A 17647-nucleotide genomic window follows, 5' to 3' on the forward strand; every position below is an offset into this window, starting at 1 on the left:
CAGTTAGGGCTGGTGGCATATAGCTATGTATATATATCAAATCTGAAGAACAGGTAGGTATATATGGTTAATTGCATTACAGTTATGTCCATAATATTGCACATAATGTCCCATTATAGCACATTATGTCCCGTAAGTCAGAGAGTTGTAATTTGTAGCATGTTTTCTAAATGCTGTGCATGTGTTGTCAAATTAATGAAGATGCTTTCTTAATTTGCTTGTGTTTTGTCTATTTGCATGTGTTTTCTTAAGTTGCAGTGCGTTTGCCCTTGTTGGCCACTGTAGTTTTCTGCCTACTGAAGTCCATTACCAACTCTTTTGTCTTACCACTGTTAAGCTGCAGGTGGCTCAGCCCACACCACTCAATGAAGGCCCACTATGCTCTGTACTCAGCCTCCTTCCCCTCACTGATGCATCCACAATTGCAAAGTTGTCCAATGATTACGAGGCAAACGGTGGAAATACAGAGTTCACGTTACAAAGTAATCTACCAGGAATGTACACTTGCGCGTATTTGATTGTCCAATGCAGGTTGCTCTATATATTAATGAACGAAAGATCGTGAGTGTCAGCACTAAATATCAGCTATCCAAAATTAGAATTTGCCATATCATGTCTTCCTTTTACCTAGTCAAAGTCAATCAAAGATGTTTTGATATTAAAGTTGACTGTGTGTGCTACGGTGTTTTCAGTCAGAACTGTGTGGAGTGTTACCCTGTATTCCTGGTGACACCATGGACCTGCAGTATGTTCTTCAGCGAGGTGTACATAATCGTGCAACAAATATATGTCAACAGATATGTCAAGTCCACCAAGAAAAGGTAATTTAACTGATACAACATTGTTTTTACAAAATATTTAAATGTATGATGTGTCTTCTCTATAATATGCCATGACAGAACTTAATTTAATTGAATGAGTGCTTTCTGGTTTGCGAGTTACCTGTTTTTTACCTGACTTTGGCTTATGAAATGTGGGTTATTTCAGAAATAGGATTGTTCACAGGATACTCATCTGTTTGCAGCTCTAATGATGTCTAATCAGTGTTATCTGTTTGTTTCTAACCAAACCCCAGGATCATGTTCTTCTAAAATGCAGTTTTTGTAACCTCGCAGATACCTGATGTCTGAAAAATTCTATCGAACAACATTGGCCTTTGGTGTCTCATTTTCACAGTAACAAAAATATATGCCCAAGTTTGTCATGCAGTTCATCTTATCATAAATATATTGTAGAATATTACTCCCCTGCACAGTGACACCTTAACTTTCAATGTGGTCTTTCACATTTTATAGAACCAAACAAATTCAAGGTTGATTAATCAAAGTGAAGTAAACTGTTTTTATTTAGTTCATGAGCTTCATTTCATGCAATTGTCATTAATTTTGAATACACAAGGGTGTCTTAAAAGTAAGGTTTAATTTCTTAATTTCCTTTAAAGGTTCTCAATATACAAATATACATGCATACATAGAGTACACACATAAATACTATATAATTTCCATAGCTTTATGGATGGTCATACATACACATCATACATGCATATTGTAAACAAATATGTATGTCTAAATATATATACTGTACGTCAAAGGAGAGAGACACCATCTATTAACCTAGAACCCACCAAGCATTCTCACCTTTCCCTTTCTAGCAGAATTTTGTACACAGCAATGATGGGATCCACTGACATTTAGTGTAACTCTCCATCCATACATGATGTCTGTAAATATGTACATCAGACTTCTTTCTGTGCTTCCACATGTACTTCTTCGGATGCTGTACATCATTGTTCTATATTGATAATGAATGGTTTATTCCACGCAGGTATGTTGTTGTTTTATTTTCGTCTTGGTGTCCTATCGTCTCCTAGCGGCGGTATGGTGTACTGGCCTAAACTGGACATACTGAACACAGTAGGTGTCAGACACAAACCCTTTACATTTTCTGTCGAAATTCTGCATTTCAGCGCAGCATTTATTGTTTTTCACGTCGCAAGGTATGTGTCCCGAGTTCACATTTTTGTTTATTTAACGTAATATGTGTGGCAGTTGAAGCTAAACAGCATCCGGCTTAGCATGCTAACAGCTAGTTAGCAGCAGGCCTGGCTGCTATAGGGTTTCTTTTTCCGCCAGCTAGCCACTTCTGTCACCCGTTTTAATATGGCAAGCTAACCAGCTAACTGTGGTTAAGACTTCAAGCAAGCAAAAGACATGATACCTCTCTGTGTGTGGGCTGTTGGGCTCAGTTCTCACTAGCTTTGCTTCATGTCAATATTGCACAACTGATTTTTTTTTTAATCGCTAGTGTGTGATGTAACGTTATCGCCTTTCAGCCATATCACTGCCCAGCACAGCCATGGGTAAATGTAAATTCAATAAGAAGTTCTAGAGATTCGTACGAGGCGCGATGTGAACTTTGTCGCAAAACATTCAAACTTGGGATAATGGATAATGGTAAGCACGGATTCTCACATGAAATCTCAAAAGCACAAGCGCTTGCTAGCGCTCGAAAAAGTACTATGCCCATTGAGTCCACTGGTAGTTTGGCTGTACGTACTAGAGATGATTTGCTCTGCATTGGTGGAATGTAAATAAGTACATTTAGGCTACTTAAGTATTGTACTTAAGTACAAATTCGAGGTACTTCTACTTCACTTGAGTCTTTTCTTTTCATGCCGCTTTCTACTTCTACTCCACTAACGTTACATCGTCAAATATTGTAATTTTTATTCCACTACATTTGTCTGACAGCTTTAGTTACTATTTTTCAGATGACAGTTTTCATACCCATCCTGCCCAGTGTAAAACCATGTATCTCCAAATGTGGTGATTTGAATGTTTGTAATAAAGTGAAGGACCAAGTGTCCCTTTATGGGTTGAGAAAATTATCCTACTTCTTTATAATAAATAAACTGTTTTAAACCCTCCTTGAATTAGCTAAAATGCATCATCACAAAGCTGAAAACAGGGCTGTTTTTCTGAGCTCATGAAAAATTGACTTTATAGAGATACATGGTTCTCACAGGACAGCAACGCTACAAACACATGCTGATCTTATAGAATGTAATGCATTGCTGTAGATTAAACTACCCAACAGTATATAAAGTAGTTAAAATTAGCTCAACCTTAAACAACTACAGCAGTAAATTGCAACATACAGATTAATGCAGCAGTAATATTAATCCAGAAACAACATATATAATAGTGAAACACTTACAGGGAACATTTGACTGCAGAATGAGTACTTTTAAGTACATTTAGTTGATAATACTTACAACTTAACTAATGTTTTGAATGCAGAACTTTTACTTGTAGTTAAATATTTTCACAGTGTGGTATTAGTACTTTTTTACTTAAAGGATCTGAATACTTATTCCACCAGTGCTGCTCTGGCAAAGCCTTAGGGCCCCGCTACCATTCATCAAACTACAGCCATACAGTTTTATTTTCGTTAATGAGAAGGTACTTATGTTAGCTAATGTGCACTGAATATTACAGTTATTCAAATTCAATAAAACTCAATAATGGCGTATACTGTAGTGTAGTTTGCTGTGGTAATGGTATTATTTTTTCCTTTTAGAGGTATTAAAAAGGACTTAAGTCATTAAATTTGTACTTAAGAAATGCGCAAATACCCTGCTAGAAAGTCCCATTTTTTTCTTTTGTCAAATATGCAAATACAGTGGTGTGCAAAAGTGTTTGCCCCCTTCCCGATTTCTTATTTTTTTGCATGTTTGTCATACTTAAATGTTTCAGATCATCAAACAAATTTAAATATTAGTCAAAGATAACACAAGTAAACACAAAATGCAGTTTTTAAATAAAGGTTGTTATTATTAAGGGAAAACAAAACCTACATGGCCCTGTGTGAAAAAGTGTTAAAACATAACTGTGGTTTATCACACCTGTGTTCAATTTCTCTAGCCCCACACCCAGGCATGATTACTGCCACACCTGTTCTCAATCAAGAAATCACTTAAATAGGACCTGCCTGACAAAGTGAAGTAGACCAAAAGATCTTCAAAAGCTAGAAATCATGCCGAGATCCAAAGAAATTCAGGAACAAATGAGAAAGAAAGTAACTGAGATCTATTGGTCTGGAAAAGGTTATAAAGTCATTTCTAAAGCTTTAGGACTCCAGCGAACCACAGTGAGAGCCATTATCCACAAAACGAAAACATGGAACAGTGGTGAACCTTCCCAGGAGTGGCCGGCCAACCAAAATTACCCCAAGAGCACAGCGGCGACTCATCCAAGAGATCATAAAAGACCCCTGTAGTGGCAATTTCTTCAGAATAAAGAAACACTCAAGGCGATTACTTGTCTTTCTGTAGGTTTACTTCAAGCGTCTGCAGACGGACTCACAGCAGCAAAACATACATCAGTATAATCTGCTCTGAATGAGTACAGAGGAAAAAAAGCATCAGTTATTTATCCAGTCTTCAGGGTCAGGCTCCTCAGCCCGGGGAGAAGAGTGTCCCTGAAGTCTGGACATAACAGTCAATTGGATAATTTGTAGTTCCATGTCATCATTGTCAGTGTACTGTTCTCATCTCACAGTCCAAACAATCATACACAGATCAAGTATTGACGCCAAACAATTATGAATAACATCTGTATGTTATTATATCAGAGAGTCCGTTTGTTCTTGCCATTACAATTCCTCCCTTTTTTAGCATAAAATCATCTTAAAATAAATGCTAATCAAAAATAATTAAGAACAAACATTAGGTAGGAAAGGAAAAATCAAACAACCAGACAAGTGGGGAAAACCTCAAGTGTCAGAGGAAGAAAACCCCACATGTACTTATCATTACCTTATCAAGCAACCTTCAATTCAGTAGCCTGTCATTAGCAGTCATTATCATTATAAATGGACGCAAATAGAAATGAACTAAAAAATTTTATGAGACTAAACCAAAGAACTAAGTTATAACCAATAAGCATGCGTGAATCAAAAGAAACAATTATTATTATTATTATTATTATAACTGTAACCATTAGGTAAATAGCTCTAGCAGTAATATATGAGCATGCATGAGCATTTTATTCTAAATTCGCAACATACTTCAAAATCCAGTGTGGTTACATGCAATTTTATTCTCCTCAAATCATCTCATTGTCAAACGGTGGAATCCATTCAACGGAGCTGGATGTTTCTATTGGCATATTCATATACTGACCCATAGATGATTTAATTGCTGTAGCAATCATTGATCTGAAGCAGGGAATTACACAGGTCAAAAGGAGGAAGAGCACAATAACTAGGAGCACAGGTGCCACATTTTCATCAACACATTCTTCCATCCTCCCATAGTCAGCCATGACCACATATCCCATCCTCCGTAGGCATCAGGATGATGGGATTGTCACTTCCTGGGTGGTGTAAGCTGGTGGTGTCAATCAGATTCAGCTGAGCGATGTATGGCTGAGGTCCCCTGCATTCGCTTCGGCCTTCCTTTTTCCACCTGGTGCCGCATGTTGTAGTGACAATCTGTTTGAATGCTGAAGTCCCCAGGAAGTGATCTCTAGATGTGTAGCACTGTCTGGTGAATCCAACCATACCGGCCTGGGATGTTGGATTGGTAGTCATGATGGGCAGATGAATCCCTTGGCTCATGTTCCAAAACCTTGCTGTGGAGCCGTCGTAGTTGGTGATGCTGATGTTACATAGCTTGAGTGCAGTTCCCATGTCTCTCACTGTTCTGTTCTGCAGAGTAACCCCCCGGGTGAATGCCACCATGACTCCTAAGGTCTCAGAGACATTTAATGGCGTGGGTTTCACTGGGATGGAATCCCCCACCCCATGGGGGAGCTGCACACTTTTCTGGCAGTAGTCAGTATAGTTGCATACCATGTGTTGTCTTCCAGCTGAGCTGGGATGTTGGGGAAGATGGATGGCACCTTCCTTTTGACCCCTCCTTCTTCTAGGGTTAGTTGTGATTTGAATGTTTCCATTAGTGAGACTGATGACAGGACAATAATGACAGCGAGCAGCACCCCGTCTCCGTGGCCTCTCAGTCTGTCACCCCTCCATCGCCATCACCATCTTTCTCTGGTCTCAAGTGTCATCTTATCAGTTGTATCACCTCTGCCTACCCCCTAATCAGTGTGCCCGTGATGTTGGTTCGGGAGGGTAGCGGTTCTAGGTGGTCCCAGTGGAATTTCTGTGCTCAGAGAAACTCCCCCACGGGACCGCCACTCCCCTCCAATACCCCCTGAATGCACAAGGGGAGGAAGGTTCGGTTCACTCACTGATCTCGATCTCATTTGTCTGGTGACTGGCTTCTGGCCCCGGCTCGGGTACTCGTTTGCAGTGGGTGGCATGGATCCAAGTAGCTTTCTCTGCCACCTTTACAGCTGTTTCAGTGGTGAGCAAGATCTGGTAGGGACCATTCCACTTGCGAGCCCGCCAGTTCTTCCGTCTGAAATCCTTCGCCACGATCCAATCACCAGGCTCCAAGTCATGCAGTTTTCTCTCTGCAGCCCTTGGAATGGCTTCCTTCACCTGTTTGTGAATATTAGAAAGCACAGAGGATAAGTTTGTGCAATAGCGTAGCATCTCATCCTCACATTGGCTGGTGTCAGGAAGTTGTCTTTTCACTGGCCCAATACCAGTGTTTAATGGTCTGCCAAATAGGATTTCAAAAGGGTTGAGACCCCCCCTGCTTCTTATCCTGGACCTCATGTACATCAGAACAATGGGCAGTGCTTTTGTCCAGGGCAGCCCTGTCTCATCACAACACTTAGCAAGCTTGTTTTTCAGAGAACTGTTCTCCCTCTCCACGGCTCCTGCGCTGGCTGGGTGATAAGCACAATGATGTTTTAAATCAATACCAAGATACTCTCCTACACTCTTCAATGCTGCGCTCATGAAAGGTGTACCGTTATCACTAGAAATCTTATCTGGAATACCCTAGCGCGGGACAAGATCTCGTATTAGACTCTTTGCTACTGCTGCTGAATCCTGTTTGGCCGTTGGGATGGCCTCTACCCATTTAGAGAACAACAATGACCAAACAATATTTCTTTCCCTCACTGGGTGTCAGCTCAATGAAATCCATCTGCAGATGTTCAAAGGGACTCTCAGGAGGCACATGGGCCGCCTGTGGGACTTCTCCCCACATTATTGATTGCACAAACAATGCATTTTTGGCAAAATTTTTGAGAGAAGTTATTAAACCCCTTTGTGAACCAGTACCTGTTCACCTCCAGCATCATGCTCCCCTTAATAATGGAACAGATACTTTGGTATGCATGGTTTGCCACTTGGTCCATACCACACTTTATCTGTGACAGTGCAACCTGCCTTTTGCCACGCTGCTTTTTCCTCTGCCGTTGCTCTTGTCTGCAGTTCCTGCAGATCAGCTGTAGGTGTCAGAGGTTCATTAGTTACTGCAACACACTGAGTGGTCGGTGTTTGTTTGGCAGCAGCTTTTGCTGCCTTATCCGCTCTGGCATTCCCCTGTGAGATAGGATCAAGGTTGTTAGTGTGTCCTTCACATTTACAAATGGCAATCTGCTTAGGCAACAGCACAGCATCCAAGAGTTCAGCAACCATTGTGTGATGTGCAATGGGTTTGCCTGTGGATGTAAGGAAGTTTCTGTTTGCCCAGAGTTTTCCAAAGTCATGCGCCACTCCCCATGCATATCTGCTATCTGTGAAAATGTTCAGTTTGGTCATTAGCACATTTACATGCTTCCGTTAATGCAACTAACTCTGCTGCCTGTGCTGAGTAATTTGATGGGAGTGGTTTAGCCAGAATTGTTTCATACAATGTTGTTACTGCAAACCCTGCAAGATTTTTACCAGTTGCTGGATCTCGTGAAGCTGAACCGTCAACAAACAGCTCCAGCTCTGGATTGATTAATGGTGTTTCCTGCAGATCTGGTCTGGGGGAGCAAGTCTCTGTTATCACTGCCACACAATCGTGAGGTTCACAGTCTGCCGCTGTAGGGAGGAGAGTTGCTGGGTTAAGCACTGTACATCTCTTAACAGTGATATTAGGCATTTCAAGCAATATGGTGTTGTGTATCTTAACCACCTGGCCGTTGAGAGATGTGATGTTTTCTGTTCAACCAATATCATTGAGACAGCATGTGGAACCAACAGTGTCAGATCAGCATAACCCACAATGTCACGTGAGGCTATAACAGCTTTCTCTGCAGCCGCCACAGCCTTCAGACAATTTGGCAGCCCAGCTGCTACAGGGTCAAGCTTGCTGGAATACCCTTGGACAAGTCTGGTGAATGTGAAACTCTTACCTTCAAAAGAGAACGCAAACCAATACTGGCTGTCAGTTTCCACTGGGATGCTGAAAAAAGCATTAGCCAGGTCAACAACTGAAAACCACTTACTCCCAGGTGGCACCTGTGAGAGTATTGTGTGTGGGTTGGGAACATTGGGTGCTCTTGCATGTACTGCTGCAATTACCGCCTACAAGTCTTGCACGAATGTCCAATGTTGTGGCTCTCCGGCATCTCGGAGTTTTCCTACGGGGAAAATAGGTGTCCGGACTGAAGATTTTGCGCATGGAATAATCACTCCTGCTTTTAAAAAGAGAATCAAACACCGGTTTAATACCGTCAACAGCTTCCTTCTTCAAAGGATATTGGTTCTGACACGGCCTGTATGAAGATTTTGGTGTGATTACTACAGGCTCAGCATCTTTGATTAATCCTACATCATACTTGGTACCTGATTTAACTCAAGAGATGTCTAAGATGTCTTTCACAAAAATGTTTTTGTCATGACTTATTTCATCATCTGATGTTACCAAACTGGCCATTAAAAACTCTGAATCTGGAATGAGCTCAATGCTTCTTACCCCTGTTGCTATAGCTGAAAATCTTTTCCGGAATACCTGAAGTTGGTTGTGAAAATCCACACCTGAGTCTGATGTCTTTATCCAACCAGCAGCTTCCTCACAACGTCTGGTCCAGGGGCCCAAGCATTCCCATGTATCCTGCTGTGCTTTGACCAGGGGGACATGAGGATATGTGTTAGGGACCTGAAACAAAGCTTTAGACAGTGGATCATTGAAAGCTACTGAGACAGTGCATCTTTTATCATTCCAGTACAACCAGGTCAGCTTTAGTGTGTTTCTCTCTTTGTCTTGCCTGAACCATGTGTCATCAAAATGTTTATCAACCCCAAGATGTACATGTGATGTGCAGTGTAACTCTTGTGGCGACTTGATGTCTATTCGTGTATAGTTGTCTGGAAAGAGAGCTTTGACCTCAGTAATCAGTGTTATTTACAGAGCCAGCAGCTGTGTGAGGCAGTTTCCATTGATAAGAGTACATCAGCTCCCTGCTACTGTGTTTCACATATTGTGATGCAGTGTCAGAAATTCTGGCTACAATGATGCCTTCGGGAGTGGAAATCAGAATAATTCCTAATCTTATCATCATATCTCTTCCGATAATGTTGATCGGGCATCGTTTAGATAACAAGAATGAATGTTTAAAGTGTTTCTCAATTTCTTCACTGCATGGCAATGGTGTGGTATACCTTTCCATCAGGGGTGTTCCTGAAACTCCTACTGTCCTCACAAATCTGCCACTCATCTTTGGAAGGACTGCACATTCTGACTCTCTGATGACAGAATCAGTCGCACCAGAATCCACAAGAAAAACAATATCTTTTCCAGCAACATTGATTGTGTGTTCAGGTATGCGTTTGTATGCATCATGTGTATATTCAGTGTATATCTCTGCTGGGGCTTTGTCATAAGTGGCTTGTGTGTGCTCAATGTAAGAGATAGCCTCACTTATCAATTTCTGTGTGTGTGTCGGTGTCTCATGCAGGCAGTTGTCTGTGTCTTGTGTGTTCGCATGCTCTTTTGTGTCAGTGTGGGTGCTCTTACGTAACTGATGTGAAGAATGCTCTGTCATCTCCAGTTCAGTGTTCAAGGCAGCTCCTTCCCGACCTGGCGTCGACACCCCATCTAGTCAATCAGCCTGCTCGTGATTCTTGGGGCAATCTTTTGCCCAATGTCCCATTTTGCCACATTTGAAACAAGCGTCACTCCTTCCTCTTCCTCTTCCTCCACGTCCCCGTCGGCCTTGGTCTCGGCCTCTGTTCTGATTCTCATACGCCCTCAGCTGCGCCATCTGTAATCTGTCCGTCAGCTGTGTACTTTTCTTCCTTTGCTCATATTTGAGGAATTTTTCTGCATGGATAGTGTGTCTCTCTATGGTCTCCAGGTTACCATACTCCCAGGTCACGCAGTCGCGTTTCACCATGTCCGCAATCTCAGGGTGGATGCCATTGAAGAAACGGTCACGTAGATGTACTTCCCAGGGGGTGATTGTATTATTACCCCTCATAGCTTCAGGCTTTTTCACTCCGCTGTGTGTATTATGGATCTCTGTGAGCCTGGCCAAATGCTCTACTACAGTCTCACCATCCTTTTGTTTGCAGGCTGTTATCTTTCCCAAATCCATTCTCAGGGGAAAAAGAGTCTCTATTTTGTCACAGAGGTCAGTGACAGCCTGCTTATACGGTATGTTATCAGCATGGTCCCACTCTGTCTGTTTCAGCCTTATATCCGCTGTAGGAAATCCCGAACAGAGGGGAGAAATTGTGCGGCTTCTTTCAGGTCAGCATATGTCCATGGTCTGAAAATCAGTTGTGAGGTCCCATCTCCTGCTGCCACCTCCATCATCGGTGCAATCACTTTTAAGGAGGTGCCGGAGTTTGATCTGGGCTGGAATTCTTTGTTGCTTCGAGTGCGATGAGGGCTGGAAGGGCGATTGGGGGTGTTTGGGCCACCCCAATGTGATTTGTAGGCCTCTTTGGGTGTTGGAGGTGTGGGAATGAATGATCCTTGTCCTCCTGTTGCCTCGTCCGGGTATATTGAGGCTGCAGTTGGTGGCTGTGCCTCTGCTGGTGCTGCTGCTGTAACTGCTGCTGCTGCTGCTGCTGCTGCTCGTTGTTGAGGCTGACTTCCTTTGATGGGTGCCGAGTCCAGGTCCAGATCCAGCTTGGCCCACTGTGGGACATACTGAGACACAGAGGTGTTTGGCTGATCTGTCCCTGCCTTATTTATTTTTTTTATCCCTGATATGGGCTTCATGTTGCCAACAAGCATAAGCCTTCTAGTCTGCTTTAAATTGCTTATTTCTTTTCTTTTGAGTGACTTGTTCTTTCTCTTCTAATTTGCCTTTTAATATCTCTATCTGTCTGAGAAAGAAGCTGCCGGTTGATGGAAAACCAAATTCTTTTACCCAGATGTCCAGCTGGTCAATGCTGTGCTTACCATAATTGGTAATCATGTAGTTTATATTAGGGGATTTCAACATAGGTGATAGCAGATTTGATTTTTCATTCTCAGAAGTTTTGCTATTGTTAGAACCCATATTTATTCTTTAACCCGGATTCCCCAGCTATAATAACTAAATGGCCTCTTTGTGCTTTTTAATATTTTGGCTGGATTCTTAGGAGCGCTTCTGCCACAATTAAGAGGAAAGAAAAAAGGACCTTGAAGCTGGCTGCTAGGGGAAAGACAGTTACAGACTTACTTGAGAACCAAAAAAAATTAACCCTTCAATGCCTCTAAGAGCGGCCTGTTTTATTGCCTTCCCAGATCATCCGTTTGGCATTCACACCTTTTACTTACTCAGTTTATTAATTATTTATTTTATTTTATATAATTTTATTTTTTGTTTTGTTTTTTTGTTTTTTATTTATTTATTTTTTCTTTCACACATTCACTCCCCCCCTTTTTTAAAGATGAGTTCCAAACTACGAATCTTTAAATAACCCAAGAGGGAACCCAATGAGTGCGTAGAGAAGAATTGCAGAATAGAACCGGTCTGTAAGAAACACCCTGTCTGACAGTGAAAATCTTGGCCAAATACTTCAATGATTCACACAGCGGTACCAGACCTGCCCTGCTGACACATCTGTCACACACACGCCTCCTGGTAGCGAGAATCGTATACCCCGGGCACCCCTGAGTAAACTCACCTGAAAGAGAGTGCTGCCGCAGCCACTAGGTTCACTGGATCACAGCGGTGAGTGTGTGACTGTAGGTTTACTTCAAGCGTCTGCAGACGGATTCACAGCAGCAAAACATACATCAGTATAATCTGCTCTGAATGAGTACAGAGGAAAAAAAGCATCAGTTATTTATCCAGTCTTCAGGGTCAGGCTCCTTAGCCCGGGAGAAGTGTCCCTGAAGTCTGGACATAACAGTCAATAGGATAATTTATAGTTCCATGTCATCATTATCAGTGTACCGTTCTCATCTCGCAGTCCAAACAATCATACACAGATCAAGTATTGACACCAAACAATTATGAATAACATCTGTATATTATTATATCAGAGAGTCTGTTTGTTCTTGCCATTACACCCCACAACAACATCCAAAGAACTGCAGGCCTCACTTGCCTCAGTTAAGGTCAGTGTTCATGACTCCACCATAAGAAAGAAACTGAGAGAGTTCCAAGATGAAAACCACTGCTGAGCAAAAAGAACATTAAGACTCGTCTCATTTTTGCCAGAAAACATCTTGATGATCCCCAAGACTTTTGGGAAAATGCTCTGTGGACTGATGAGACAAAAGTTGAACTTTTTGGAAGGTGTGTGTCCCATTACATCTGGCGTAAAAGTAACACCGCATTTCAGAAAAAGAACATCATACCAACAGTAAAATATGGTTGTGGTAGTGTGATGGTCTAGGGCTGTTTTGCTGCTTCAGGATCTGGAAGACTTGCTGTGATAAATGGAACCATGAATTCTACTGTCTACCAAAAACTCCTGAAGGTGAATGTCCGTCTGTTCGTGACCTCAAGCTGAAGAGAACTTGAGTTCTGAAGAAGGACAATGATCCAAAACACACCAGCAAGTCCACCTCTGAATGGCTGAAGAAGAACAAAATGAAGACTTTGGAGTGGCCTAGTCAAAGTCCTGACCTGAATCCTATTGAGATGCTGTGGCATGACCTTAAAATGGCAGTTCATGCTCGAAAAGCCTCCAATGTGGCTGAATTACAACAATTCTGCAAAGATGAGTGGGCCAATTCCTCCACAGTGCTGTACAAGACTCATTACAAGTTATCGCAAACGCTTGATTGCAGTTGTTGCTGCTAAGGGTGGCCCAACCAGTTATTAGGTTTAGGGGGCAATTACTATTTCACACAGGGTCATGTAGGTTTGGATTTTGTTTTCCCTTAATAATAACCTTCATTTAAAAACTGCATTTTGTGTTTACTTGTGTTATCTTTGACTAATATTCAAATTTGTTTGATGATCTGAAACATTTAAGTGTGACAAACATGCAAAAAAGAAATCAGGAAGGGGGCAAACACTTTTTCACACCACTGTATATATGGAGTTAGGATTTTTTTGTAAAGCATTATGTTCATAAGACAAATTTGGCATACCACTAAATAGCACTTTATGAACTTTTAATAAATCCTACCTTTTGAAATGAACTTATCTGACAATACTCGCTACTGAACATCACAGTTAATTAAGTGGAAAAAGTTTTATGGGAGTGTTGGGGAAGACACTTGCAAATACTAGCATTTCCGTGAGTTACGTAATTAATGTCGTCGTCAGAAAAGCTATGAAGTCATCTTTAACCAGGTGTATCTTGTATAATAAACATACACTAAATTGATTAAATTATATTTTCCTAAAACTTTCAGTGTCCCTTAGAATCGCAGCCCTGCATTCCAAAAAGGAAGACGAGTACTTCACCATGAGCTCAGACGATGGTGAGACAACATGCACACACGCATGTAATCATTCCTCAGTTCAAATGGCAATCAGTCATGTTGTTTGACTGTCCCTACATGGCTGCAGGTGACATGGAGAACCAGGTTGAGCTGGAAGAGAAGACAAGGCTCATCAACCAGGTGCTGGAGCTTCAACACACTTTAGAGGGTATGACAAGCACACACACACACACACACACACACACACACACACACACACACATTAACTATGGACTGAAGAAATGCTTAAAAGCACATTTTTTCAAATCAGATGTGAAAAACGTGTGTGTGTGTGAATGACTGCAATCAATCATGTATAGTTGTAAATGCTACACAACGATAGATTTATAGTTGTACTAAAATTAGATTTTTTGAATTGCAACATAAAAGACTGGCATTGCATCCATATTGCTGTGACTGCAGCATGAAACATGGCTGCATACCTCCTCCATCACTGGTGTCATGTGGTGCAACTTTCACACTACAACTTGATATGACTGTGGTGTGAAGAGCAAGAGGATCCAGCTCACTGCTGTTACCACAGCAACCAATGTAGATAATTTGACAATGCCTAAACACAAATCTCACCTTATCACATGCAGATAACCTTTATTTATTCAGAGGGAGTTTCACTGAGAGCAATGCTCTCTTTTTCAGGATCTCCCTGATCTCATTCACATAGTTACACATTCACACGTGGAAGCTGTATAGTACAACCACTGTTTGATCTGCTGGCCACTGAGCAGCTCCACTGGAACATTTGGGGTTAAGGGCCTTGCTCAAGGGCAACTCAATGGTGGTAATGAGGGAGGGGCAAGCACTGCTTTTTTCCTTTCATTCCAACATTGACAATATATTGCAACATGTTCCACTTATAAGACATTATCGAAATACTGATACCAAGTAACAATGGATTACTCCACATTGGAAAATGTGGGGAATAAGGTAAGGGCATGTTCAAAATAACTTGTGAGGAAGAAAACCTGATGGTAAAGATGACAGATACTGGTGAAAATCAAACTCGAACGGCATCATCAACTTCAAGTCAAAGTTCTGGTGTTCCTTGTTTTTGTGTGGTTTTCTATTGTCTTTTTAGTGCTCATGATCAAACAAAATACCCATTTAGCTGCCATATACCAGTATAATTTTGCTGATGACTGTGTTTGTGTGTTCAGACCTGTCTGCCAGAGTGGATGCTGTCAAAGAGGAGAACCTGAAGCTGAAGTCGGAGAACCAGGTTCTGGGTCAGTACATTGAAAACCTCATGTCCGCCTCCAGTGTCTTCCAGACCACTGACACTAAGAGCAAACGAAAGTAAGGAGAACCTCGGAGAGCCTTGACCTAGAACCCCCCACACATTCCATAACCTCAACCCAAAGCCTAAACCTAAACTGTCCTGGATGACTGGACTCTTAATGATCAACATCATGGACCCTTTAATACTGCCTAAGCCTAAAACATGTCTGCAAACATGGGTATTCGTCATGACCTTAATATGTGCACTGGGCAGCAGTGTTGCATTTTTCACATCAGAATGTACAGGAAAGGGGGAAAAAAGCTGGAGAATTTAAAGCCCTGGAAAATCAGTCAGAATACAAAGACCCAGATTTTTATTAAGCTCAACTAATAAGCAGATATGCACCACAGTTTTTTGAAATTTTGAAGTTGAACACATGTGAGCTGTGGTAACCCTGTAACCCCTGATTGCATCTGTATGCAAAGATATATCTTTTCAGATGCATGTTTTAGACTTTAGTCAGCTGCAACTCAGATCCACATCTAACTTCATCTCTCAACCCAAACATCTTAAGTCCCAAGACACTGAGTACTGAGGAAAAGCAGACACAACTCTAAACAGGTTGTCATAGATGTGCAGTTGATCCCCAAATCTTCTACCAGTTACAAACATACAGTGGTGTAGTGAGTGAACAGCATGTCAGCATGACATAGATAGCAGCCAGTAGTTTTAATTTTGGTACAGGCTTTTGTCTTTGAGCTACATTGTGTAAACTTGATTAAAAACTGGACTGGTACTTAAATTCAGGTGAACTACGGCATGTATAATTTGTATGGGGGTTATTTTATGCTGTAAATTAAGTCAGAATTGGCTCAATAATCAGAACTGATTAAATATAAACATTCACAGCACAATAATGAATAATTGACTTTAAGAAGGTCAAAAATAAATCAATTGAGCATGCGTGCAGCAGGGGGGTAGAAAACTCTGGTGGAAACCATCAAAATGGCTGTTTAAATGCAAATTTGTATGATGCATTTGTTCTCGCATTTCCCAAACATTTTGTACCACACGCCACATTCTGATAGACATCTGTCGGCACTGGCTAGCTAACGTGACACATATTCCAGTGAGATAAGGCAGCTAGTAGCAGTAATAACGATAACCCAGACTATACAAAGGTAGCTCTACAGGTAGTGAGAAATGAAACTTGAGTGTCCCAAAACATCAATGGGCAGCATGGGTTAAAAGCACAGAGCCCCACTCACACAAGTAACGTTAGCATTAAAAAAAGATATATTAGTAACGTGGATGTAGTAGTAACGCTAGCACTGATCATAGAGCCTGACAAACTTCTGCAATATTTCTTTAACTACACTTAAAAACAGTTGCTGTGCAAAACTATCCACCACCTTATTAAAATCTGGGGCTCTGACCAGATCGCTGCATGCTAATAGCTAATTCTGGACCCTGAGCCTACAGGGAGGTTTCCTTCTTGTGAAATTTAACGTTTTCCACGCATTACTTTTGTAGTTTGTGCAGTTAATGATGCAAAATCAACTCAAACAACAACAAAATCAACAAAATCATAAGCTCAGTCATTTCAGTTAGTTTTCTATCCCCCGCATCTCATAGTGGCGTTGCAAATCTGTCTGTTTTCTGTATTCATTATCATGGAAAATATGTTTTACTTAAATGTTATAGTTCAGATCATGCTGAGACTCTTTCAAAGCCATGTTGTCAGATGTCCATTGGCTCACAGAGATGGTGATGTTACTGTTCCCCCCCACCCCCACTGAACCAAAAAAAAACCACAATCCTATTCAGATTTTTTTTCTAGAATTAAAATGTTTACGTTAAACTTTTCTTTTCTCCTTGTGGCATAATGGCTTAGTCGAACACAATTTTCAGTGTTTGCTGGTGAGAGATCATGTCTTTGTCAGTGCACTAGAGACTCCTACTGGTTGGTCAGGGTGCCTGCATGGAGGCAGCTGGTGTTACCATGTGTATCAGAAGAGACACGTTAGTCTACTCCCTCCCCAACTCCAACTGTACTGGCAAGGAGCACAGTACAGGAAAATTTGGCTGTTCAAAATGGGGAGAAAAAGTGGGGATTCAGTAAATCTTAGAATTTGTATTTTTGTTATAAAATGGTTTTATTGTTACTGCTTATAACTTCTCTAAAGAGAGAAGGGTTAAAGGGCCATTTTGAATTGTTTAGTCTTTGTCATTTCAGTACAATGTCACTTTTTTGTTGCCATTTGTTGCTGCTTCTTACAAGTTGGGAAATAAATTACTACTTAAACAGACTGTCTTTGTTAAATCAGTGACAAATATACATACTGTATTTTATGCATAAATGTTGAAGAAACATCATCTATGATGTCTTGAAATATCTTTAAATCTGTTGCATTTGTATGTTTTTTATGTATTGTTTTTTGTTGCGAATTTAAAATGACTGGTTTAATAAAGTGATGACATGTTTGTCGGTAATGTTTCCTTAGCTAATCATCTGTTTCATATTTCACATGCTACCAGAGTCACTAAGAGGGCTTTCAAGGGACAAGTGACCTACTGCTTTGCCCTCTGCATTTTCAGTGTTGGTATATACTGCATATACAGGCTAGTGATAAATGAAAGGAAAATCTGAAGAAAATAGTATAGAAATATAAATAATGCAA

At 41.1% G+C, this 17647-nt stretch overlaps 2 protein-coding genes across 11 annotated transcripts in view; one reads left to right on the plus strand and one right to left on the minus strand.

Annotated features, from left to right (window-relative positions):
* The first annotated feature begins 1824 nt into the window (after positions 1–1824).
* Positions 1825–17450, plus strand: LOC122880161 (short coiled-coil protein B). Of its 3 annotated transcripts, none has more exons than XM_044205012.1 (4): positions 1825–1913; positions 13661–13729; positions 13818–13898; positions 14905–17450. In XM_044205012.1, coding segments are annotated over exons 1-4 (294 nt in total). In that variant the 5' UTR covers positions 1825–1912; the 3' UTR covers positions 15048–17450. The 3 variants fall into 3 exon arrangements, with proteins under 3 accessions (XP_044060947.1, XP_044060948.1, XP_044060946.1); XM_044205013.1 differs by having other exon boundaries at positions 1844–1996; XM_044205011.1 differs by lacking the exon at positions 1825–1913 and adding an exon at positions 2201–2453.
* LOC122880155 (cell wall integrity and stress response component 1-like) overlaps positions 6247–17647 on the minus strand; it is a 30234-nt gene continuing 18833 nt past the window's right edge. Inside the window, exons 1-4 of one of the 8 annotated variants that reach the window (XM_044204994.1) lie at positions 11974–12132; positions 9514–11008; positions 8890–8968; positions 6247–6800 (exon numbers count right to left, since the gene is read on the minus strand). In XM_044204994.1, the coding sequence (XP_044060929.1) occupies positions 6247–6800; positions 8890–8968; positions 9514–9588 (708 nt within the window). In that variant the 5' untranslated portion in view covers positions 9589–11008; positions 11974–12132. Of the gene's footprint in view, positions 6801–7609; positions 8547–8827; positions 8974–9513; positions 12133–17647 lie in introns of those variants that run through there. The other 7 variants (XM_044204993.1, XM_044204992.1, XM_044204997.1 and 4 more) reach the window with 7 other exon arrangements.

This window comes from Siniperca chuatsi, linkage group LG8 (assembly GCF_020085105.1).
Source record: "Siniperca chuatsi isolate FFG_IHB_CAS linkage group LG8, ASM2008510v1, whole genome shotgun sequence".
In the NCBI taxonomy this organism is placed as follows: domain Eukaryota; kingdom Metazoa; phylum Chordata; class Actinopteri; order Centrarchiformes; family Sinipercidae; genus Siniperca; species Siniperca chuatsi.

Coding starts and splice junctions, on each gene's coding strand:
- LOC122880161 (XM_044205011.1), top strand. Junction 13,730..13,817: donor CACCATGAGCTCAGACGATG/GTGAGACAACAT, acceptor ACATGGCTGCAG/GTGACATGGAGAACCAGGTT. Junction 13,899..14,904: donor GCTTCAACACACTTTAGAGG/GTATGACAAGCA, acceptor TTGTGTGTTCAG/ACCTGTCTGCCAGAGTGGAT.